At 37.4% G+C, this 27,757-nt stretch overlaps 1 protein-coding gene across 2 annotated transcripts in view; it reads right to left on the minus strand.

The window, feature by feature from the left end:
- Nucleotides 1–27,757, minus strand: part of rxfp2l (relaxin family peptide receptor 2, like) — a 319,695-nt gene that overhangs the window by 19,102 nt on the left and 272,836 nt on the right. For both annotated transcript variants that reach the window (XM_022685114.2, XM_022685107.2), the window contains 3 exons: nucleotides 27,351–27,580; nucleotides 17,488–17,898; nucleotides 14,956–15,168 (listed from right to left, as the gene is read on the minus strand). In XM_022685114.2, the coding sequence (XP_022540835.2) occupies nucleotides 14,956–15,168; nucleotides 17,488–17,898; nucleotides 27,351–27,580 (854 nt within the window). The remainder of the gene's footprint in view (nucleotides 1–14,955; nucleotides 15,169–17,487; nucleotides 17,899–27,350; nucleotides 27,581–27,757) is intronic.

A 27,757-nucleotide genomic window follows, 5' to 3' on the forward strand; every position in this document is an offset into this window, starting at 1 on the left:
TATTAGCGCAGATTAGCAAAGCCCATCTAGTCCTCTACAGCACTTTTCAAATGAAACACAAGCAGCGTCACCCCTTCAACACTTCATGAAGTGCATTACAGCTTGTCAGAAACACTGTATAGATCATACGTGCATTATAGTGCATTGTAGAGCTCCCTCTACATTTCCTGTATTGTATTGCAGTCTATCAGAGTGAGTGTGTAAATCATATGAACATTATAGAGCATTATAGAGCTCCCTCTACATTTCCTGTAGTGTACTACAGTCTGTCAGAATATATAACTGGATCATATGAGCATTATAGAGCATTGTAGAGCTCCCTCCACATTTCCTGTAGTGTATTACAGTCTGTCAAAATATCTCAGTGGATCATATGAGCATTATAGAGCATTATAGAGCATTACAGAGCTCCCTTTTTTGTGTAGTGTAGTGCAACACACTACATTTCCGGTAGTGTGTTACAGTCTGTAAGAATATGTGAGTGGATTATATGAGCATTACAGGGCTACCTCTACATTTCCTGTAGTGTATTATAGTCTGTCAAAATATCTCAGTGGATCATATGAGCATTATTGAGCATTAAAGAGAACAGTTACAGTCTATCAGAATATATAACTGGATCATATAAGCATTATAAAGCATTATAGAGCAACCATTACAAATTCTGTAGTGTATTACAGTCTGTTAAAATGACTGTGTGGATCATATGAACATTATAGAGAATTATAAAGCTCCCTCTACATTTTCTGTAGTGTAATACAGTCTGTCAGAATATCTGAGTGGATTATAAAGCATTACAGAGCTTCCTCTACATTTCCTGTAGTGTATTATAGTCTGCCAGAATATCAGTGTGAATCAAATTAACAATAAAGAGGAATAAAGTGCTCCCTCTACATTTACTGTAGTGCATTAAAGTCTGTCACAATATCTGTATGGATCATATGAACATTATAGAGAATTATAAAGCTCCCTCTACATTTCCTGTAGTGTATAACAGTCTGTCAGAATATCTGAGTGGATCATATGAGCATTAGAGAGCTCCCTCTTCATTTCCTGTAGTGTATTACAGTCTGTCAGAATATCTGAGTGGATTATAGAGCATTATAGAGCATTATAGAGCACCCTCTACTATGCAGCTAAGGCTCTTTTTTTTTTTTGCAGTTAAACTGGAATCACTAATCTGTCACTTTTTAGGAGGAGATTGGCCACTACGGTCAGTGCAGCTCTGACTTGCCAAAAATGCTGAAGCTCTTTTTGAATGGTCAGCTAAACTGTAGTGTTTCACATTCTGCCACGTATTGTCCGCTGCTTGGGTCTCTTGGGTATTTGTTTCAGATGAGTCTCTGTCAGTGACAGTGATGACACTATACTGTCCACAAAAACCTGAACATCTTTTTCCAACTGCTGATCAGCATTACTAAGTAATGTACGAAACCGTGTGCCTGCAGTTACTGTATGAGGTTCCCTGGAACATTTTGTATTTCTCAAAATATATAAATGTATATAACCGAATCAGTAACACTTTACATTAAGTGCTGACTAACTAACATACATTAATGCATTAGTTACCATGAATAAGACATGAGGTAATACAGTAACAATGCTTAGGTAATGTTAATTAAACACGGAACTACAGCATTCATTAATGTTATTTTCATTTGTTAAGATGAACAATAAATCATACACTTCATTAATAATGTTAACTAATGTTGGGTAAACAAGTAACAACTGCTCTTCTTGTCAGTTGCTTATAAGCTGCAGCTATGCATACATTCATTTGTTAATTTTTTTCATTTGTTATTTATTTATTAAATATTAGTTCTAAATATATTTGGCTGTGATAACACTTATGCAGTGGTAGCCAGTTACTTGTGTACATCTCTACATGGATTAGAATTATTTCAATATCACTTTCAGGTATATTTATGTTACTGAACAGAGCTGTATAAGTGCTTAGTAATGTTTAACAGATATATATATATATATATCATTTTAACAGACCCTTACATAGTGAGACACAGCACTGCTGTATATATGAAATGAAGCATAAGCACCATCCAGACTAATATTTACTTAAATATAAATATTTAACGTACCTAGGCAAATGACAAGAAGATTAACTAACGCAGTTGTTACTTGTTTACCTAACATTAGTAAAGTATATGATAATAAAGTATATGATTTATTGTTCACCTTAACAAATGATTCACTTGTAATGTGAAAGAAACATTAATGAATGATGTAGTTCCATGTTTTATTAACATAACCTAAGCATTACCTCATGTCTTATTCATGGTAACTAGTGCATTAATTCATGTTTGTTAGTCAACACTTAATGTAAAGTGTTACCACAGAATCTGATTGGGCAAAGGCATCTGAGAATCTGAGAATTATGGGTATTAACTCATCAATCTTGGTCTCTGGTATCCGGCAGTGGTATAAGCGGTTTATGGTCAGTAAGTAACATGGGAATCAATTTGCGAATAGCACTTCTCCGTGTTGCTCAGTCTGCTTGAAATGTAGAGCCCCCCTTTACATTTCCTGTAGTGTGTTGCAGTCTGTCAGAATGTGTGTGGATTATATGAGCATTATAGAGCATTATAGAGCACCATCTGCATTCCCTGTAGTGTATTACAGTCTGACAGAATGAGTGTGTGGATGATATGAGCATTATAGAGCATTGTAGAGCTCCCTCTAAATTTCCTGTAGTGTATTACAATCTGACAAAGTATCTGAGTGGATCATATGAACATTGCAGAGCATTATAGAGCCCCCCTCTACATTTCCTGAAGTGTATTGCAGTCTGTCAGAATGTGTGTGGATTATATGAGCATTACAGAGCATTATAGAGCACCATCTGCATTCCCTGTAGTGTATTACAGTCTGTCAGATTGAGTGTGTGGATCATATGACATTTCCTATAGTGTGTTACAGTCTGTCAGAATATTTGTGTGGATCATATGAGCATTATAGTGCATTGTAGAGCTCCCTCTACATTTCCTGTAGTGTACTGCAATCTAAGTGGATCATATGAACATTGCAGAGCATTATAGAGCCCCCTTTACATTTTTTGAAGTGTATTGCAGTTTGCCAGAATGAGTGTGTAGGTCATAAGAACATTATAGAGCATTATAGAGCTTTACTGTATGAGAAAAAGAAAGGTTTCCACGTGCCCTGCGAGGATACATCTGCTGCAACCCTGCTCTCTCTCTCTCTCTCTCTCTGATGAATACTAGGCCAATACTTTTGGTAAACTTAGCTCTCTTTAGATCCCCCTCCTACCATTCATTTCTATCTCTCAGTCCCTTAGACTGCTTCAATGGAGTGGTGAATGAAGCTGGTTGTGAGAGGAATTTGATGAGATCATTTGCAATGCCCACCATAGCTCTGTGAACATCAGCCAAACAGGTTGGCTCAGGCATTTGAAGGACAGCTCTCACCTTGTTTGGTTCTGCTTCCAATCCATTAATTTTTTCGTGATTTTGTGTCCAACACAAAGCATTTCACTCTTGCCAAACTCACAAGTTTCATTCATTGAAGATTGAAGCTTCTGCAACACCAGGGGCCTCATGTACTAAGACTTGCGTGAACTTCCTACTAAATTGTTCTGTACGCTCAGAGCTGAAAAGTTCTGTACGCACAAAAAAATCTGGATGTATCAAACCGTGCGTAGGCAGAATCCCACGTACTTTCTTTTAGTACATCACAATCAACTTAAAAATTAAGCGCAAGTGCACGAAAACATCACACCTGTCATGACTCCTCCCTCAATTACGCAGAGTATAATGTTATAATAATAATAATAATAATAATAATAATAATAATAATAATAATATGCCCATCGAGAAAGTGTCGCAAGGCGTGTAGCATAGCCACTGTCTTCTAAGTAATATAATAATTACCAATTACCATTCATTATTCTAAGCTGGATAATACATGCCTTCATTTAAATGCTTTAAATGAGTTGCTTACCGAGAAGCCACCCCTCACAACCTCAGCTTGTAATCATATCCCAACCATGCTTCTGAAAATCTGAAACAGTTTATAAGCCAGACATCATCATCATGGGCCAAAAAAGCGTAATGGTCAAGGAAAACGCGCTCTCTGCTAATTCAGCCTATAGCAATATATTTCAATAATGCCAACACTGCCATCTCCAACAACTCCAGCGCAAACTTTTATGCATGTTTATATAATCTAGGCTAAATGGAAACACGTTGAACGATTATTTCAGTAAGCCAATAAAATTGTCTGATTAATTTACTGTTTATTTGTCTGAATAATGTACTTTATTTTACCCAATAATGGCTTACTACAATGTGTGCGTAAGGATATCTTAGTTGTAATTTTAATGCATTGCCTCTAAGTGTTGCCAAATGACAAAAAACACAATACATATGTACAAAAAACATGCGTACGCCTGAAACGAAAGTGCTGCGGGGTAACGCACTTTCTCACGTTCAAGTCACATTTAGAACATCCGACCGTGAGCTTGAAATAAGGCATTGCGTACACACCTTTAGTACATGTAGCCCCTGGTGCAGTTGATGATCATGCGCTATTTTGTCTCACCCAAAGACAAGAACGTCATCACTACGGCAAGATCACTCCATGATAGTATTCTGGGCCGATACAATTCCAAAAGCTGGAAAGCTGACTGAAAATATATCTCCCAAACGGTCTAATGAATGTAGTGAGAGCCTTTGATTCATTTGTGAGTGGAATCTGCCAGAAGCCTGACCTAGCATCCAATTCCATGAACACTTGCACTTGGCACTGGACAGCACCGCTATGGACTGGTCTACAGATGGCAGGATGTGCTTTTCTCTTTTGACCCACTTCTTTCTACACATATGTGAATTCTCCTGCTTGACTGTAGGACTGATCACCCTGAAAATGACACTTACAGTATATTCTCCTTCCAGCCTAGCTCCTCTAGCTCCTTCACCTTATCTCTTATACCAAGCTCAGACTACATGACATTTTTGTCCCTCACGATGTTCACTATGTCAGATTAAGCGGTTATCTTTGTTTCATGTGAACTGGCAACACTACACATTAGTCACCGACCAATCATCCTCCAAGTCTTTGTGTAAGTTTGTAGAGGAGAAACATAGAATCTGACAATCATGGTTAGAAAGAACTTAAGGTACAGCTAAAGATGTTCGATTGTTCTTCTGTTTCGCTGGTGCAGCGGACTGCAGGAGAATTGTCCCGCTTTCTTTTCGCTATGTTTACAAATGTGTGCACCACAGAACGCTCTGTCTTCCTATTGGTCAGCGTCAGGGAACATCCAGCGCTCGTTTTACTTTGCAAAAAAAAATTCTGAGGCGCTTCCCCCAGCTTCCCCATTAGAAGGAAAACTTTGCAACACCCTTGTTCACTTCGATGTAGGCCTCCTTATTAGTGTCACTTAATGGGCCCAATAATCCAGTAAAAATTGAAAATCTGAAAATAGATGTTTGTTGACAGTTCACCTTATAGTCCGAAAAATCCGGTACATCAAGGATGTTGTGGCTTGGCCCATAAAGCACGTTTTGTGCTTTTAGGAGGTGACAAGTTTGTTTTTGCTGAAAATACTCTCTGGTACAAGCTGACACTGCTGCTCCTGTATGTAATTTAACCTGGATGACTGTCCCATTTACAGAAATTGTTTCTGTCCACTACTGAGCCGTAGATGAGGACAAATCTCCAAGAAAAACAAAGAGCTCTGAGCAGGATTCTCATTCACCTTGAGACCATTTCAGATACAAGACGTGCAGCAACACAGTGCCAGTTTTTTGTGACATTTATGGCATTCAGCATCTCTAGCTGGACAATCCTTCCATGCATACGTTTTACCTGCACCACATCTGCCACATTGTTTTTGGTATTGTCACGCTCTCGCTCTGTTTCCCTGTTTTCCGCGTTTTCCAGTGTTTTTCCCAGTATTTTTCCGTCACGTGTCTGTAATTTGTAGCTCCGCCCTTTCCCTAGGTGTTCATTGTTTCATGTTAGTATAAATAGTACCTTTTAATCTATGTTTGCTGTCGATCTTTGCACCTTCTCATGTTGTTTGTCTCGCCACGTTATAGATTATTCCTCGTTCCTTGGTTATTTGTATTTACAATGTCTTGTTTATTTCTAGTTTGTTTTTTTGTCACGTTTATTTCCCGTCACATTTATTTCCTGTATGTTTCCTTGTTTATACCTGTATATATTTACGTATTTATCCCTTGTATATATCCCTAGCCCTGTTAGTTTATTATCTATTTAACTTAGCTCTTTGTTTGTTTCCCTGTTTGTTTATGTTTATATATTTTCTTGTTATTTCCTCATTTGTTTGTTTATTTATTTGATATTTATTAAAGTTTGTCTTACCCACATTTACGCGTTCCATCTGCTCCCTCCGTCACAGGTATTGATGCTCTTTAATTTTTAATAAAAAAATTTTAATACTTTGGGTTTTGAAACATGATTTTCCCTCGTTTCCAACTCTTCTTATTATAGCATCTACATTTATGCCCTTAGCCGCTCCTGTATTATTAGAGACACGCAGCACAGCTTGTTGTTTTTTCACAGTTTCATTTTGCAGGTCTTTTGGTATTGCTTGGCTCAGAGTTAAATCAGGATCTAGCTGCAGAAGTTCAGACAATCTGTGGCCTCTGATTCCCACAACAATTCTATATCCCTGATTAGCTCTTCTTTTGCCACAGTTACATAAAACTACTAATAAAGTCACAGTTACTGCTGTGATAAATGCATCTGCACTTTCATGCATCTTCCTGGCATCTGCGACTGAACTGCGCTCTTTTAAATGTGACAATGGGCCCTATCTTGCAACCTGCGCAAGGTGTGTTGTCTAAATAGCAACAGAGCTTGTAAATATATTTACAATGACTAGAGTGGTGGACTGGAAGTGAGGTATGTTCAGGTAAATTTCTGGCGTATTGCTATCTTGGCGAAAAAAAAAAAAAATCAGGTGTGCCACCGATTAAAATGAACTTGGATAACTGTCAGATGTTCATTGCTATGTTGGCAACGCAGGCTCACCATGCACATGCAATATGTGTGTATACCGCTGCTCCTTACACACACACACACACAGACCTGCAGCAGCACAAATCCAACTTTTCCATCAACAATAAACAGAGTACAAATGAAATAACATTTAATTTTTATGACAGCGTGATCGCACAGGAAGAATAGGTTCAAATACCAATCCCAAAATACCAAAGAGCGCACAAGGCTCTTAAAGGGAATGGCAAGCAACATATTGATTGGTTTATTTCATGTTACGCCTAAAACACAAACAGAATTAATAAAAAAATATATTTACATATATGGAATTTAGCAGACTTACGAAAGTGCTTCATGGTTTACCAATAGTTTGTTAGTAGAGACTAGGATAAAGAGATACACCAATCCTTGATAATCTTTAGAGATTAGTTTAGGATCTATTTGAAAAGTTTCTAAGAGTCTTTAGTTAGCGTTTGAAAGCCACAAATGTCTCTGCTGTTCTGACACTCAGTGGAAGTTCATTCCACCACCTTGGTCCTCCAGCACAGAGAAGAGGTTCAAGTTGAGCCGTACTGGAAGCTCTAAGAGCTCTTGGTACAGATCTGGCTTTGACCGTCATTGCCATGAAGTAGGAAGGATCTGGTCCATTTTTGGCTTTTTTGTAGGCCAGCATCAGGGTTTTGAATCTGATGCGAGCAGGAACAGAAAGCCAGTGTAGGGACCACAACAAAGGAATCACATGACTGAACTTCAAAAGATTGAAGACAAGTCATGTTGCCGCCTCATTCTGAACTAGTTGCAGGGTTTTGGTGGATCGCAGTGGAAGACCAGCCAGTGGAGAGTTGCAGTAGTCAAGTCTTGAGATGACAAGAGACTGCACAAGCACCTGAGTGTCTTCCTGAGACAGAAACGGTCAAACGCTCCGGATGTTGTACAGGAGAAATGTGCATGACCAAGTCAGATTTGCAACATGGCTTGAGAATGAGAATTGGTCATCCATTACTACGCCAAGGCTTCGTGCTTCTATCAATGGAGTGAGTTCTCAAAAGAGGTGGAGAGATTGTGGTGAAGACCACATGTTTATATATGATTGGAATGTCACATGAGGGGTCAGTGCCACTTCTTAAAAAGGTCATGTCTCCATATATGGTGAAGCTATACATGGGGTGGTTGGAACATAGGGTGGTTTTGGTACGAGAGCTATGGGAGTGATTGTGGGAAAGCTATATATACTGTTTAGACCACAAGACTAGAGAGAGAGAAGGGACAATCCAAGGCTGGCCTAGGAAGCCTTGAAGATATTGTCTTAGTCTTTGTAATAAATAATTGTATTACACTTAAGGCAATGTCTGCGGTGTCTTCTTCCTCATCTTCAAGCATCTTCACAGCAAAGAGACAGCGGTAAACGACAAACATTTTCGGGCTGTTTGGATGACTGAAATCTGTTCAGAATGATGTTAATTAACATTACAACACTGAAGAAGCATAGACCTATTATTTAAGAACAGCTACAAACAGTGCTGCAAGTCAAAAGGGAAATGCGCACAGGTGGAGGAGCTCACATGTGCACCCAGAGCTGTGTGATTATAACATTCTAACCTGTGCAACTTAAAAAACGAATCTAATTTGTTTATTTGCAATATTGTGATTATCTCGCCATAGCTATATATATATATATATATATATATATATATATATATATATATATATATATATATATATATATATAATAAAAATGGCATTAAAAACAGATGCTATGTCACAGACAATTTTCTTGAGTTTATGGTTAATGGCTCAGCTATAGAAAGCTAAAACAGGGCCCTTTGTGTCTCCCTACACAGTGTTGCTGAAATGCTTGTACAACTGTATCATCACTTTTTCTCTGACGGACTAAGTGACAGCACTGTTAGGGTATCATCTGCTTCATCTCCCATTGCGTAAAGTAAAGATTTGACCTGATAGTCCTCTGGTTTTGTGCTCTGTTCTGATGCTAGACGAAAGCAGTCAAATCACCTAATCCATCTGGGCCTCTCTGCTGTGTTGGAGAGGTCAAAAGGCTCTGGATGATGCAACTGCCACTGCTTAATATCTGAGTAAAATAAGTGGAGGAAACACAATGGCTGCGTTTATGAAGCTACACTGCTCCTATTGAGTTTCAAGAGCTTATTTTATTCTCCATACCTCACGTTTCTGGAGCAAGAGCATTGACTAAACTCACTTTTCACAATAAACAGTGAATTTATGTGGCATTCTCTAAACTGCCAAATTCTGACACCATGTATACATTCAGCTCACACTGAGCAGATTAGTTTAAAAATGCACAGCACTGGGTAATATAGTTTCCACCCAGTACATGGAGCACCCCTACCCCTGTAGTGTATTACAATCTGTCAGAATTGATTGGTTTATGGTTAATATGAACCATAAACTTCTTAATACTGTATATAACAATCTTCAAAGAAACAGCTGAAGACATATCGCCCCTATGCTTCCTGTGAGGTATTACAGTCTGTCAGGATAACCGCATGAAGTACTTAGTTGATTATCATACTGGCACCATCAGTATGTGTATTCTGTTGGTCACATGTCACAACATGCTTTGTTAAACATCTAATCATTATCTAAGCACCCGGCTGTTAAGATATCAACGGGCCAAAGTCAGAGCACACCTGGCTCTTAAAGGGAATGACGACTGTCACACTGATTTTTTTTTTTTTTTTACTTTACACCCAAAACATACCCATGATTAATTAAGAGAATAAGTACATGCCTTTTGCATGTTTTGAGCCACGCAAGGCGTATTTTTTGCACCCTGACGATACCAAAGACACACTGACACTCCCTAAATCCAGCTGCATGATGTGCAATTGACCTGTTCGCTATAGATTGCCAAAATATTCTATTCTCTTCTATTATTCTATTAATTACTAAAGTTGTATGTTGTTGCTGTAGTATATTTTCTGTATCTGTATTGAGATATTTAGGCAGGTATTGTATAGAAAGCAATAATTTTGGTATTGTGAGAACACTACATTTTTGTTACCGTTTGTTGCTATGCGCAATGTGAATTTAAAAAATAAAATTATGTAAAAAGGAAACCCATTTGTTAAATTTTAAAGTCACATTTTGTATAAATATTGTACATTTAAAGTTGCTTTTTAATCAAGCAAATACAGTTTAAGTGAGTACACCACTCAGATTTCTGCAGATATGACACTTTAACACAATGAAAAGTAGTCTGTGTGCAGCTTATATAACTCACAATAACTCGATATACAACCAATAATGTCTAAACCACTTTCAATAAAAGTAAGTAACACTTTACTAACACCCTTAGTAAAAGTTCCTGAAATGTCTTTATTTTGCGCGGCCACCATTATTTTTCAGAACTGCCTTATCTCTCCCGGGCATCCACCTTCCGCTTGAGGATGCCCCAAAGATGTTCTATTGGGTTTAGGTCTGTATACATGCTTGGCCAGTCTATCATCTTTACCCTCAGCCTCTTCGATAGAGGTGTGTTTGGGGTCATTATCATGCTGGAACACTGCCCTGAGACCCAGTTTCCTGAAGGAGGGGATCATGCTCTGTTTGCTCTTTTAAAAAACTGAATGCTCTTGTAGCCTTGGCCATCTTCATGTAGCGCAACAATTCATCTTTTAAGATCCTCAGAGAGTTCTTTGCCACGAGGTGTCATGTTAAAATTTTCAGTGACCAGTATGAGAGAGTGTGCGAGCTTTACTACAAAAAACTTTAACACACCTGTTCATTATGCACACCTGATACGTAGTAACACAAAAAAAGTCACACGACATTTTGGAGGGAAACTGACAAGCAGTGCTCAATTTGGACATAAAAAGAAGTCCATGAAAAGATATACTTAAATATCTGCAGAAATGTGAGGGGTGTACTCACTTTGTTGCCAGTGGTTTAGACATTAATGGCTGTATATAATATATAGGAGTAATTTTGAGGTAAGAATTAATTTACACTGTTATATAAGCTACCTTTCATTGTGTCAAAGTGTCATTTTCTCAGTGTTGTCCCATAAAAAAAAAAAGATATACTTGAATATCTGCAGAAATGTGAGGGGTATACACTGCAAAAAAATAAATCTTAGCAAGTGAAATTTTCTAAATTAAAGGCAATAAATCTTATTTTCTTCTCTGATAAGACTTTCTGTTTTACTAAGCATTGTAAGTTATAGATAATTTTGCTTATTGTTGGGATAATTATCTTAATCATTCTTACTTAGAATTTGTACCTTATTTTAAGTAATTTGAACTCAAAATAAGCACAATCAAGCAGCAATCAAGTTATTCTGATTCTTGTGTCCAAAAACAGTGACTTTTTTGCTTGCTTTTTGTAAGAAATCTTACTAAGAAAATTTAGCTTACTCCATTGGCAGATTTTTTTTTGCTTAATATACATATTTTTGTCTTAATTTGCATATATTTTGTCTAGTTTTTGCCAATTGATTTTTTGCAGTGTACACAGTACTTTTGTGAGATACTGTATATGTTTCATCCAAATACTGGATTAATCGAAAAAAAAAAAAAATTGGAATGCTTGTTTACTAAAATATTTGATAGCTGCAGCCTACATACAATGTGAAATTTCATACACAGCTAACTAATGAGGTATAAACTTCAATTTTTAGCTTAGGAATTACATTAGGAATTACACTCTGGGTAATGTAGTTTCCACCAGTACATGGAGTGCCATTCTGTTGGTCACATGCCAAAACATGCTTTGCTAAATATCTAATCATGATCTGCAGATGGAGATGATGTTTGAGTTAAAATACGTGTTACAGTGAATAATTCATTTTTTTTGGAGGCAGTGGTAAGAATCTTCAGTTTAACTCCCAGCTTGAAACATGCAGCCCTAATCCATCTGATCAAGGTCTTCTGAAAACACTGATAGCGGGATCACTGCTGGAGACTTTACTCTGTGGGAAGCTAAATCTCTAGAAATTGAAGCGGAGCTGAACTCTGCAAGGCAGGAGATGCCTAGCAGGAGTGATGACTTATGATTTAATGGAGTAATTCTCATATGCTTATTCATTTTTTCCTCAAACACAGTTAACTGAGTGCGCAGTTCTCTCAGCTGAGCCGTGAAAGAACAGTCAGTGTTTCAAAAAAGCAAACCAACGGTTCTTTCATTACAAAAGGGGTCATTTAGTCAAGGGGTTCGGATTTAAAGCTCATTTCTTTATTTTGCAGCTAGCATTGGGTAAAAATAATGAAAACCTAATTATGCCAGTTATTGTTGGAGCAGAGGTGGCTCAGTAGTTAAAGCACCGGAATATTGATTACAGGTTTGTGTGTTTGATACAGAATTCAACATGCTGCCATTGTCGGGCCCTTGAGTAAGGTATTTAACCCTTACTGTTCCCCATTAAACATCACTTTGTGTGTGTGTGTGTGTGTGTGTGTGTGTGTGTGTGTGTTCATTCACTAGTGTTCATCTGTGTCTTACATAGACATTGTCTTGTCTTGTCATGTTTTGATAGCAATGAGTCATACAGTACCTGGATTACAACAAATAATCAATAAATCCTTTATTTAATTGTAAAGTTCAAAGCACTGTATTTTGCACAGAGGACTATTAATAACGACAACAAAGGTGCAGCTTAATAACTCAAGATTGTCTCAATACATTAGCGTAAACCATAGCGTCGCTGTCCAATGAAAAACACTTATCTCCAAAACAGTAACTTTACAGGAGAGAGAAAAAACCTTGTAAACTTTCAATGGCACAGTGTAAGGGACTGTTTTCCTTTTCAAATTATGTAGTAAACTAAAAATCGACAAAAATGGAGATAAGTGTTTTTCATTGGACAGCGACGATATACATCTCTGGAAAAAAAAAAGTGTTTATTTGATTTTACCAATTTGAAAAACTCTGGAATATAATCAAGAGGATGATCTTGATGGATGATCACAAGCCTTCACACAAATCAAGCTGAACTGCTTGAATTTTTGCACCAGGAATGGAATAAATTTATCCAAAAGCAGTGTGTAAGACTGGTGGAGGACAACATGCCAGGATGCATGAAAACTGTGATTAAACACCAAGTTTTATTCCACCAAATATTGATTTCTGAACTTTTAAAACTTTGTGAATATGAACTTGTTTTCTTTGCATTATTTGAGGTCTGAAAGCTCTGCATCTTTTTTGTTATTTCAGCCATTTCTCATTTTCCACAAATAAATGCTCTAAATGTTTTTATTTAGAATTTGTAAGAAATGTTGTCTGTAGTTTACAGAATAAAAAACAATGTTTATTTTACTCAAACATATACCTATAAATAGCAAAATCAGAGAAACTGATTCAGAAACGGAAGTTTCCAGAGCTATATAAAGATATGGCTAGAAAGGGCTAGAAAGAAATATTACTGTTCCTAAAAATTGTAACATCCGTCTTTAGTGAGGATCCGTGATTAATCCAAGCTGGAAAGCACTCAATAATAAGTGTTCCTTCAAAGTTTCTGTCTAAGTTACTTTCCGTGACTCAATTCCTGATTTATATCTCCGCTTTCAGTCACAAACACGCATTCTGAAGTATAATCCAGTGTCTGAGGCTCTGATCTCTGTGTCGTCTTTGAGTTTCCCTGCGGCTGTGTACACACAAGGTCAGAGCGTGATATAAACACATAGGCTTGTGAACAATGTTTTGAATTACTGATTAGCACTGAAATTAGCACTCAGTGAGACGCCTCTACACTCGACCTATCCTCAAGTTCCTCAAAGCATCCAAACTCCACTTAGGTCACATGATAATTCACTAAATATCAGCAAATGTTAAAGTTTAAATGTCTCTCAGCTTTAAAAAACGCCTTATTTTATGGTTTCCTTGGCTTTTCAATCAAAACACCGAAAAATTATCCAGCTCTTTTGTTAAACTTTGATTCCAAGTGGAAGCGCACGTGGGCTAATTGATAGTTTTTCTATTTTTTTCAGAGATTTGCTGGTTAGGAGGGGTTCTCCTTTGAGACACTTAATAATCACATAGTTAACAATCCAAGAAATTTCAAAACTTCTCAAAGCACGTCGCGATGCTTGTTGCTATCTTACACCCCGCAAATAGTCTGTTTTATACCGATGAGCATGGTAGTCTGGAAGTGAGGTGTATTCAGGCAAATTTCTGCCGTGTTTCTATGTGGGGGCTGGAAACACAGGTGCGATACTGACTGATTTAAACCCTGACAACAGTAAACACTCAGCTGCCCAATCATATCTCAGCCATGCAGAAGTGCCGTACGCGTACACCCCAGCTTTTTACATCAACAATAAACAGAATAAAGAATAAAATAACATTGCTGTTCCCTTAAATAAGCTGCTGGCGTATCTTCAACAGTGCAAACGCGCAGGTCAGTTTCCTCTACTGAGCCGTGCAAAAAACGCTGCACTGTTAAGGTATGAATGTGCCAAAGTCAGAGCACACCTGGCTCTTAAAGGGAATGACAACTGGCACACTGGTTGGTTTATTTCATGTTTCATTAAGAGCATTAGTACATGCCTTTTGCGTATAGTTTGTGCTCTCACGATACCAACGGCACACCGACACATCCTAAATCAAGCTACGCGATGTGCAATTGCCTGGTGTGCTATAGATCACTAAAATAGGGCCCATTATTTAAAAAATGAAAAATACTCATGATCATCAACAAAGCCCAATCACTCTAATCGCTCTTTAACCAAGCAAATATATGTTTTATCTGATTAATCAAAGAAATTTACTGCAGAGTACTCGATTATTAAAATATTTGATAGCTGCAGCCATACATTTAATGTGAGATTTCATACACAGATAACTGGTCGAGTATAAGCTTAAAATTTTAGCTAGATATGTCAAGCTCATAGCTTCAGTTTATGAGAAATAAAAAAAAAAACATATAGTAACTACACTCCCCACACTTTCTGCAGAAATTGGGAAATTCAGTCACACACTCACCCGCAATCTGAACTCGGAGGAGGGAGAGGATCTTAAGGAGGAAGATGGGCATCCAGCACATGGCGTCAGTGAAGACGATGAAGAAGAAGCGCTTGGCGATGGCGACCTCGTGGTCGAAGGCCATTTGCCTGGCTGATTTGGCTGTTTTCTGTACAGAGTAGAACATGCTGGTGTAGGAGAAAACAATCAGCACGAAGGCAAAGAGATTCAGACCTGAAGAGAAAACAATACATAAGGCAATCAAACCAACAGCAAACTCAATCCCTAAAGGAGTCGTTCAATGAAAAAACAACAGTTTCCAATTTTACAATATAAGACCAGATGCCTGGTGCCTGATGTCTGTTTAGCTAATCTACAACCTCAAATCAGATAAATGCTGATACAGTACGGAAAATACCAATACAATTTGAAGTGCTTTTCTTCTGACTTTCACTGCAGAGTGTATAACCCCCAAGATACATCTTGTTTTGTCTTTTAAACTTCATTTCATTTATTAATGTATATGAATGTACAATATATACACAGTATCTACTATGTGCCCATCGTCTACTTAGATTCATAATTCAGAACCTGTCTATACATTAGCTATAGCTCCATATTATCTCACTGTACTGTTGTTTGTACTGAGCGGGTCAACCCGAGTGAGATGGGTTCCTCTGACTGAGTCTTGGTTCCTCCTAAGGTTTCTTCCTCTTAGTATAAGCAAGTTTTTTTCTTTTCATTTTTTATTGTTTTCAGAACAGTAAGTGGCATCTCTGTGGTGCTGCTCATAAGAGGCGTGGACCTGTTTTCTCTGTAAAGCTGCTTTGTGAAAACATTTGTTGTACAAAAAACTCTATAGAAAGAAAATTAATTGAATTGAATTGGTCAGTTCATTACTAGTACCCTTTTCTTCCACAGCCATGCTGTTGTAAAGTGTGCAACATGTGGTTTTACAATGTCTTATTGAAAAATGCACAAACATCCTTGGAAAATATGTAGTCTTAAAGGCAGCACATGTTGCTCTAAGATCTTAATGTACTTTTGTACATTAATGTTGCACCACATTGTTGCAGTGAGTTGAGGACTTCAGTGGTGGAAAAACGAGATAACAGATGTTGTAACTATTTGGACTGATGTGTTTCTTCCAACTTGTGTCACAGTTTTGGATGGTGGTTTGAACCTCAACTGCCAGAGTCTGTCAGAGAACAAGACACTGGAAATCCTGCACACGTCCAACACTCCACGAATGGAATGTTCTGATGAGGCTAGTAGAAAAAAGCAGTAACTTTTAGGGTTTCTGGACGCAGCCATGGTCATATTCAAAACTTTGTCTGAACAGCCAAAACGAAATATCAGATTTGGGCCACTTTTACCTGCTATCCCTAGACACCAATCATGTCTTGACTACATTTGTGCTTGAAAGAACAAAACCTAAATGAGCCTTTGTCTCTGATGAGAGAGTTGATTGCGTTCTCTCCGCAGGGCTGAAGGTAGAGTAACGCTGTAATTGGCAGCTTGTTTGTTTGATAATGGACTCAGCTCTCTCTAACAGAATAATGAAAAGCTTTCTGATACTCCACAGGGCTTCAAAGAAAAAAAAAAAAAACAACAACAGGGCTGTGGCTTTTTCCACAACATTAAAGACACCTTTTTCACAGACTGTTAAATTTGTGAGGATATTTGGTACCTATAGCGAGAACACCTGGACCCCAATTTAGACCCCAGGTTTTTATTCTAACAACTTCTTTGGAAAGGCATTGAGCAATAGAATGGTCCACCATATCCAATGCCAAGAATGGGCTAGAAGGATAAAAAAAAACCCAGTTAAATTAATTCTCTATGTGATGAAGCTCAGTTGATACATTTTTTAATGAGTGATGAGTCAAGAATGAGAAAGCATGTGGTTAACTGAACTGCAGTTATAGAGGAGAAGATATATGTATATAAGATATATAATTAATTATACAGCTTCACTTAAATTATCTAAGATGAGCTAGAATGATGGAGATTAACTGGTAATCTTTAGAATGAGTTGGAATAATGGAGCTTTACTTACATTTGTTGGGATGAGCTGAAATGTTGGCTATCTTAAAATCTTTTAAATGAGTTGGAATGATAAGTCTTCACTGGTAATTAAAATATTTTAGATAAGTTGAAATTATGTTTCTCCACTCATTTTGGAGGGGTGAGCTGAAATGATGGATCTTCACTTTAAATCTTTGGGATGATCTGGAATGATGGATGCCCATTAATTTTGGGAGGTAAGTTGGAACATTGAATTAGTATATAAAATAAACTTTAATACAGTACTGATACTAGTCTACATTACCCGTCCCCAACACAGTCCTATATATTTCCATACATTTCTTTACATTTATTTTTTAATCTACACACCTGTCCGGAACAAAAAAACAGGTCAGGGAAATTCTTATGAAAGTCCATGCATTTCCTTTTTGGATATTTTGGATAAAATAATCTGGCATTATCAGAAATCTATGCGTAATACAAGCACTAGGGTAGCCATTTTCATATTTTTGTATTCTGTCTTACCCAGGAATATTCCTGTAGAGTAGCACTGTGCTCCGGGTTTCTCTGCCTGGTCTGAGTGAAGGGGAAAACACACTCCATTCCGGCCGTAGAAATTTCCAAATGTCTGCTTGTCACAAAAAGGAATGAGTGCCAGGATGAAACCCAGGGCCCAAATTGAGGTCAGGGAACAGAGGGTGCGCTTTCGGCCTGGCCGGTAATGCTGGAAGGGGAACACGATGCACAGGTACTTCTCCAGTGTCATGTACGTCAGCATCATCACTGAAACCTCTGTGGACAGCATTGCCAGAGAGCCAATCAGCTGGCAGGAGAGGCTCTCCATCCAGATCTGGGCATGGCGGTTGTACTCTCCACAGTACTTGATGTCGAAGGCGCCGATGAAGAAGAGATACACGCCCATCAAACAGTCTGCACCTGTCAGAGGAAAGCAACACATATTAGAAAAAAAATAGGTTATATAGATTAACCCTCTTATTATCTTTGGGGTCAATTTGACCCCATTCAGTGTTTAAAGTTTCTAAAAAAAAAAGTTTTGTAATTCATATTTATTGTCTTTTCTTAATTTGATGAAGACAATAAGTAAATAATAAATTATTTCAAATGTTTCAACTTGTGTGTGTTTTATTAAGGATATTTAATTGGCATAAAACATAGGAAATCTCAATACTTTTACAATACATATTTTTGTGTGAATAATGTTGAGGTCACTATGACATTAAGTTTTATATTCTTTCTCTAAATGTCCCTTTACTTTAGGCCCTGACTTAAAAACACAATACTTACAATATTTATATAATACCAAATAAAACACTTATAATAATGCCAGAACCACTATAAATCTGTCAAATATTCGTAAACAAACAGGCAAATAAACTTTGCTAACATGTTTAATTATCACTAATTATATAATTAACTTTGTGGAGGTTTAAATTGTTGGGCTCATACTGACCCAGAGAATTAATAGTGTTATAAATTGAAGGATAGCAAGAGGGTTAATATACATGTTTAGTCAGACATTATAGTATGCTACTATTCATTAATTATGTATCCATGTCTCGCTTCTTTTTGATGGTCCCCTTATGTTGTACCAACTGTTAAACATGATGGTGGTGGCCATTCTCCCCATAACACCATTACCAGGTGATCAAAGACACAGTTGGCTGGCTTTGTGTGAAATTCAACTGCATTTAGCCGATTGGACCAAAAAAAAAAAAAAAAAAAACAATCGGACCAACACAAATCAGACACCCCTGCACAATTCTACTGTTTACCGATGATGGAATGAGGCCAGCAAAGAAAAGAACACAGTATCTACAGTTAAATATGATGGAGTTTCAATGATGTTCAAAGATGGGTTGATTTGCTGCTTCTAGCACTGGGTGCCTTGACTGTGTGCGAAACATAATGAAATCTATTGATTACCAAAAGTTTGATGTAGGTTGATGTATACAGGGTCCAGTGTCAGAAAGCTGGGTCTGTGTCCTAGGTTATGGGTCTTCCAGCAAGACAATGACCTCAAACATCATTCAAAAAGCACCCAGAGATGGAAGTACACAAAGCAATAGAGAGTTCTGGAGATCTAAATCCAATTGAACACCTGTGTAAAGATCTTAAAATGGCTAAATTTGCTGTTGGGAGAAGGCAACCATCAAATATGAGAGAAGAGGGGTCCAAAATTCCTTTTGAGGGGTATAAGAAGCCGGTTGATGGTTATAGGAAGGAATTTCTTTGATTTTTTTTGAGTGCTTAAATAAAAATAAGATTGAGGAGGCCAAAGATTTTGTCCAGCCCATTTGTGGAATTTTGCATGAAATTATATGAATTTTTGATTTTCTGTTGTACCAATACACACAAAGGTAATAAACACGTATATAACAAAACATGTAAAATTGTCTGAGATTTTCTGACAGAAATATTTAGATTTCTTGAATAATTTCAGGGGCCAACACTTTTAGACATGACTGTACAACTCTCACCCTCAGCTGAGAGAAAAAGGTATGGATGGTCCAAAACAAACAACCCACCGAAACACAAGCTTGCCATGAACTGCAATTCAGTGGATCACCAGTGTCACTGCCTACAGTCAAGCCAGTTTTACATTATCAGAGACTAAGAAACTGCTTTTCAAGAAAAAAAAAGAAAAAGCCCTTCTGACACCTTCAAGCTTGACCAAAGTCTGAACACATGAAGAAAAATTTATGGAGGAATAAAGGCAAAGCATTTAAACCCACAAACACTGTACCAACTGTTAAACATGATGGTGGTATCAACATGCTCTGGGACTCATTTGGAAATGGCACACTGGGGATAGAACAATAGAAAAATGAACAATGAACAAACATAAATCCCTCATAACCTGAAATCTTTAGCAGAAGAGTTGAAACTCGACTTTACTTGATGTTCTAACAGGATGGTGACCACAAATACTCAAAACTCAAAGGTGGCTATGGAATGAAAAAACAGGCTAAAATTAAACTTTTCTCATATAAATATGGTCTGTACCTGGAAAACAACCCATCCATGCATTGAAAACACACTATAGTGAGCACAGTCAGAACACACTGATTCTACAGTGTAAGCAGAAGTTCTGTAAGTTCTGAGATGGGTGCTTGTCATCAGTTCCTCAGTTGTTACTGATCAATGCATACCAGGAACTCTCCTGATAAGATATGCCCTTTGGAGAAGCCCTGAGCCCTTAGCCACTTCTGAGCTTCAAACACAACCACTTCCAGAACTAACTGTCCACTTGCTGCCTAAATTGTGTATCAAACCTCTTGACCCATACCACTGAAACAAGACAATCTGTGTTATTTATGTCATGTGATTTATGTCGGCTGATTGCTGGTGTATAAATCCAGATTACAAAGCACTAACAGAAAGACCTATGAACTTGATCATTCATGAAATTACAGTCCAGCAGCTTCAGATCAGGTTCACATCGACCTCAGAATGGAGGAAAATTGAAATCAGTGAGACTGAAAGGGGCATGATTGTTAGTGCCGCAGGATCGGCTGGGTATCTGCTGGTCTCCTGCATTTTTCTTGCTCAAGAGTCTCTGGAGTTTATTCAGAATGCTGCAATAACATTACAGCACAGAGAGAGTGACAGAGAGAGAGAGAGACAGAGAAAGAGAGTGACAGAAAGAGAGAGAGAGACCTAGAGAGCGAGAGAGAAAGAGAGCACAATATAAATTATTACAACTAATTTTAATACAAATGATTTATTTCTTATTATTACACATTTATAACGTCTCCACACTCTTGTTTCCTTTTATTGTAAATTATCATTAGTAATAACTATAATTGTTAATCCTGTAAATATCTCAAGTTCTGTTGTTGTAAATGTATATATGTAATCTTTCTATTATTCTATTTTTTGTAATATGTTTTCTGTTATATGCTTTGACAATAGTGTTGCTTTTACATTACATTACATTAAATTACATTACATTAGGCAGACGCTTTTGTCCGAAGCAACTTACAATAGTGGAGTACAAAAAGTAATAGAAGTTAAAGGTAAAAACATCTTTAGATAGGGTCTAAAGGAGATCAAAGGGAAATAATGGGATAGAGGACTGAAGGAGGGGAAGAAGGAAATGAGGTTAGTAAGTAGTTAGTGTGTTAGAGGTGTTAGGAGAGTAAGTGCTCTTTGAAGAGCTCTGTCTTCAGGAGTTTATTAAAGATAGAGAGATTCTCCTGATCTGGTAGTAGAAGGTAGTTAGTTAGAGGTGTTAGGAGAGTAAGTGCTCTTTGAAGAGACTCTGTCTTCAGGAGTTTCTTAAAGATAGTGAGATATTCTCCTGATCTGGTAGTGGAAGGTATTTTGTTCCTCCATTGGGGAACTCTGTATGGGAACAGTCTGGATTGCTTTGTGTGACAGACAGAGAGAGATAGAGAGTGAGACCTAGAGCGAGAGAGAAACAGACAGAGATAGAAAGAGACTTAGAGTGAGAGAGTGAGAGACAGAGAGAAAAACAGAGCAAGAAAGAGAGAGAGACAGAGAGTGAGAGAGACAGGGTAAAACAGACAAAGAGACAAAACAGAGAGACATAGAACAAGAGAGAGAGAACTGAACTGAGAGAGAGAAATCCATGAGACACTACAATAAAGTGAAGTTACTCAGAGAAAAAAGAGAGAAGCTTAACTATCATCACCAAAATGAAGTGAGGCATTTGAATTTTCTGTGTAGTTATTATTTGAACCAATAAGAACCCAGACCCACTTCTGAATACTGATACAAAGCTCACAACTGAATCACATAACTCCAATGAGCAGCTCAATAAAGTTTTTATATTGTTGTAGGAGCATGACTGTAAATATTTTATGGTTAAAATCAAATTCAGAACCATCATAATATAATATTCTCAGGCTGCTCTCAGGGTGTTCAGTATGTGTCACTTCATGAGTTAAAATGACTGAGAAATTTACACAGCTTTTAAAGGGTCTTTGACACTCTTTTGGATTAATGTTTACGATAAAAACAATTAATAGCGTTCTGTTTGGTAAAGCTTGAGCAACGTTAGCTATAAAAGAATGCAGTTTTGGGAGGAGACAACAAAAGTCTGTGATTGGTCAGGGAAAAGAACAGCAATTTCTGTTGGTGGTTCACTGGTTGTTGCATATTCATTAGTGCTGTTTACATGTGCGCATGCTTTGACTGCAGTAGTAGATGTGTGACTACAGAGGATACACCTCTCTGACCTTTAATAATTAGATACTAATTGTCCTGATCCATTTAGCTCAATTAATATTCCATGAAGAGGAAATGGCCAAATGTCCTTTGCCTGCCTACTTTAGATTCCGACCGTCGTCTCTCTAGCTGCTGACCCAGTGATGCCCTTCATTCTGCTCTGCCAGATGGACTTAAGAGATAAACAAACACACACACTGGCTTGGATACACATTTTAAAAGGATATTTCCACTGAATGTTATATAATGAAACAGTAATGTTCATAAGTATTTGGACAGTCGAAAATGTTCCAAACATTTTATCAAATTAGTCCCTCTGTCTCACCTTTAGTGTAAGCACACAGCCCTCTGTCCACCTGTCTAGCCCCACCCAAGCCATTAATGTTGTCACCTTGTGTCTTGTTTGTAACCCCGCCCCCTCGTTTCCTTCTCCAGGTGTTCCTCACCCTCCTCGTGTATATAAGCCCCTTTTGTTTCAGTGTCCCATTGGAGTGTTTTGTGTGCCTTATATGTTATGTGTTGTTTGTATGCTTTATATGCTCCTGACACGCATTGAGATGAGTTCATAATCATTATTCTGCTATGGAAGTCCTTCCCTATCCAATTTCAGCTTAAAAAAAACAAACAAAAAAAAAACCCAAAATGATGTTTTCTTTGAGAACATATAGAATCTGTAAATCCCGCATGGCACAATTTGGTTGGCTTACATTCTTCACACCTTCTTTAACAAGATATAGTGTCTTAAATTTACTCCACCAAACGGTTGAGCAGACACTAAAGAAATAATATAAACAAAATTATATTATAATTATGTTTAATGTTCTTGTATAATACATGTTTTCTCTTTTACTTTACATGCTTTGTCATTTACCTAACTAGTCACAGTTACTGCAATTTTGGAGAAGGGACGGCCAAATATAATATTTTTTATGACACTGTGTTGTATATACACATCTATAACTCTGAAGAAACAAACAAACCCCCACACACAAAAAAACAAACAAACAAAAAAAAAACAGTTATTAAATATATTTTGGGGGCCTATGGGATTCAATGCCTGCCTGGCAGCCTTATGATAAGAAAAATAATGTGAACTGAGTTTAACTTTAGTTGTGTGCTGGGAATGTGTGTGTGTGTGTGTGTGTGCTTGTGTGTGTCAGTGATACAATGAGTTAAAGAGAAAATTAGGATGACATTAAGGTGTAATGCTTCGGTGTGTGTGTGTGTGTGTGTGTGTGTGTGTGTGTTTGCATGAGTATGTGTGTGTGTGTGTGTGGGAGTGATTACCTTAATTGCTAATTTCTCCCGCAGCAGATGGGCTACTTGTGTTTCTTTTGTGTTGCTTAATAGGAGTTTGATGAAGGCAGATTAATGTATAATTTATTAAGTGTTTATGCAAGCAGGCAAGTGTGCATTAATGTGTGCAAGTGTGTGTGTGTGTGTGCGTTAAAGGTGCTGTCATCAAAGAGATGTAGGACTTCATTACGTGTGTGTGTGTGTGTGTGTGTGCGTGTGTCTCTAGTGTGTCTATAATGCCACACAATCTTTTAGACAAATTCAGGATGGAAATAAAATGTCACATAATTATTATTAATAATATCTTAATCTCTTGTGCATTACTGCAATAATTGCTGCTGTTTTTAATAACAATCAACAATGCAGTATAATATTAAATGTACAGCTCACACTCTGAGTGACTCTGGAAGCCTGAAAGCTTTTTACTTTTTTCAGTACTGTATTATTTTGCACTATGAGGTGCACTAAAATCCTTTAATTTTCCCAAAAATCATTAGTATGCCTAATAATCCAGTGCGCCTTATGTATAAATTTTACCAGTCAGTGAAGCCACTCTGCTGAAGTACAGCGTAATACAGGAGTTTCAGTGATGTTTCTCCAGGTCTGTGGAGTAGTATTAGCATTAGCTGCTAATCGTGCTAAGTGCTAGCTCTTTTGCCATTCCAAGGTGAGTATTACCGGCCTGTAGCCTGCTGCTAATCCCGGCTAGCACTGCTGGAGCAGAATTAACATTAGCCACTAGCTGCACTAAGCGCTAGCTCTTTTGCCATTCAGGGGTGAGTATTACCGGCCTGTTGCCTGCTGCTAACCCCAGCTAGCCCTGCTGGAGCAGCACTAGCATTAGCCACTAACCGTGCTATGCATTAGCTCTTTCACCATTCAGAGATGAGCATTATTAGCCTGTAATCTGCTGGTTACCCCGGCTAGCACTGCTGTAGCAGCATTAGCATTACCCGCTAAGCACTAGCTCTTTAACCATTCAGAGGTAAGTATTATCTGCCTATTGCCTGCTGCTAACCCCAGCTAGCCCTGCTGGAGCAGCACTAGCATTAGCCACTAACCGTGCTATGCATTAGCTCTTTTGCCATTCAGAGATGAGTATTATTAGCCTGTAGTCTGGTGCTAACCCCAGCTAGCACTGCTGTAGCAGCATTAACTTTACCCGCTAAGCGCTAGCTCTTTCACCATTCAGAGATGAGTATTATCAGCCTATAATCTGCTGCTGAGGTGACACTCTTCAGTCTTTGTTGAACATTTTATGGTATTAGTTCAGCTGGATAGTGTCTGGTGCTGCTTCTCCTCAAAGTTTTAGCTCCTGAATGAGTGGATTAAAAAAAAAAACTCACTACCGCCAAACACCCTGAACTCAGATCAATGTAACTCTAAAATGTGAACAACACCAAGGTACTTGATGCTTCAACTAATTTGTACAGCAAAGCTAATAATGTATAGCAGAAATAGTCATCTCAAATTCTCTTTAGTCAAAACCCTCTGTTTAGTTTTGTCCACATTTAAAGACAGGTTTTTTTTTTGTTTAGCCAGAAGGTGATACACCTTCTCTCTGCACGCTGACTCCTCGTTATAGCTGATGAGATCCATCACGATCATGTCGACAGTAATCTTGATGTAAGTTAGAGCTGTAGATTGCAGGAGAGTATTGAGTCAGCAGAGTGAACAGCAGTGAGTTGGTTGGTGTTGCTGGAAGACTTTATTCCTGAGTAATTGAAGCCTCTGGGTCAGGAAATCCAGGATAGATGGTGTTGAATGCTGAAGTGAGGTCTATAAGAACAGTTTTCGGAGGTAAATGTCTTTTTTGTTGTGTGCAGGTGAAATTTTAATTTCAAAGTGATAAATCTTATTTTGTTTATCTGGTGAGATTTTTTTTGTCTTCCTAAGCATTTTAAGTATAAGGATTTTAGTAATAATGATCTTAATCACTGGTATTTAGAATTTTCATTTCATCACCACCATCAGTGTGTAGTTTTGCCCGTCTTTGCTTATGTATTCTGCTATGGTGAGGCTTTACAACCAGCATCTCCCCAGGCAGAGGGTTAGACACTCTGTGTTATAAATGCACTCCACACTCTGCTCATCCAATATAACCCAGTTAAAACATTCAATTAAAAGTAGTTTAATTAACTAATTAAAACAATTCACATATTCTCTTAAGTGCAATATTAGTATTTGTAATCAGTAACAGTAATAACTGTAATATGTTCGATCTGTTTTTTTTAAATCACTCATCAATGCAAACTTGTTAATTGTAGTTTTTTTTTAATTTTCCATATTTAGTACTTCTTTTTCTATTTTTAAATGATTGTGTCATGGAGGGTGCAGGCAAGGAGTCGTGAAGGGAAATATTTAATAAATAAATAACAAATAAACAAAGGAACAAGTAAACACGTAACAAAGGTAAACAAATAAACAATAACCAAAACAAACCAGAGAAACAAGAGAAGATAAACTAAACAAACAAATGATAATAAACAAACAGGGAGGCTAACGGAGGGAAAACAAACTAATAACTAATATAAACAAACCAGGAGTAATAATAGAAGAAACAAACGAGGAACTGAAATACACTTAACAGGGCAAGGAGGACAAGAAAATAAACTAGTTACTAGAAAATAACCAAGGACAAACAAAAGATAAACAAAGATAATAACAAGGCAGGAAATTAAGGAGTGAGAGAATAAACTGGGAAACGACAAGAGATACGACAAACAACAGGAGTTGGTGCAAAGACAGACGAAGACAAGGTGGCACAGGGGATCTATATATATACGAACAGGGAACACACTAGAAGTGGAAATACCCGGGGCTAAGGGGTGGAGCCACAAATGAGAAACACGTGGTGGAAAACTACTGATAAGAGACAGAGAAGAGCACAGGTCACATAGGGAAAACACACAGAGACATGAAAACAGACAAGAGACAGCACCAGGACTTGACAGATTGCTTGTAAATTTGTAGATTTTAATTTATTTCGTTTAGATAACAGATGTGTATCTACTTTTGTTGACCTGTCTACGTATCTTTTTTTATACTCTTTTTATATACATTTTCTTCTATTGTTTATAGATAGATAGATAGATAGTCTTTATTGTTTATGCTTTTGTAACAATGCAAATTTCCCCGAGTGGGATAATAAAGAGCGATCTTATCTTATCTTATCTTATATTTTATGGTTATGGTTTTATTGTTATTTTATGGTAACTGCTTGATCACAGTGTTGTAGGCCATAAGAACACGTTGCCATTTTCACTGCAAAGTGTGATTTCATGCTGGCTTAGCTTTCCCATATAATGTAAGAATATGTTGGCAGGCAGGAAAAAAAAGATGATTTTATCCTGTTTTAAGACAAAAAAGCACTTTTACTTTTATCTGATATTAAGTCGTTACAATTTAAAATAAGCACAAAAAGTCACCGGTCAAGTTATTCTGATTCTTGTGTCTGAATTTAAGGCAAAACAAATCACAGATTTTCATAGAAGTCTTACTTCACACATTTTTTAAAACTTTGCAATAGCTTAATTTCAGGAATTTTACAGAGGAAATTTAGACTTCTTGCCTAATATGAACATATATATACGTTTCAATTTACTAATATTTTGTCTAATTTGCCAATGGACTTTTTGCAGTGCATGTATTTCCCTTATCCACACCAGTTTCCAAGAAGGAAGTGTTGGATAGCAATGCTGTTAAAAAGTAAGATATGTGATATTAAAATATTTATATATTTAACTAAAATTGCTGATCCAAACACTCAATGATTTATAAAGGAAAATCCCCTGAAAATAATCAGGGGAGCCCAAACTTTTTTTATACCACTGTAGATATTTTATTTCCAGCAGAAAGGAGAAAGAACTCGATGTACTCACAGCAGAGGGATTTGATGGCCATCGTGTGGTGCTGGTTCTCAGAGGCGATGCAGGAGCGCAGGCAGATCACAAACACGTTTCCAAAGCAGATAATGAACGCCACCACCCAGACGAACACCCGCAGAATGATGTTGGCCAGCAGGTTCTCGAAGGAAGAGATGCCGTCAGTGTTGGGCTTGCAGCTCCGCACGTTCGGGGAGTAGCCACAGTACTCGAAACGCTTGAAATAACTGAAAGCAGATTTAGTATATTTAATATTTAATCAGTGTTTCACATATTCTACATTTGTTACATTGTTTATTCATAGATACAGTACCAGTCAAAATGTGGACACACCTTCTTTTTCAATATTTTATTATTATGTTTTCCTACATTGTAAATGAATACTAAAGTTATCCAGACTATGA

The sequence above is a fragment of the Astyanax mexicanus genome, chromosome 1 (assembly GCF_023375975.1).
Source record: "Astyanax mexicanus isolate ESR-SI-001 chromosome 1, AstMex3_surface, whole genome shotgun sequence".
Lineage (NCBI taxonomy): Eukaryota > Metazoa > Chordata > Actinopteri > Characiformes > Acestrorhamphidae > Astyanax > Astyanax mexicanus.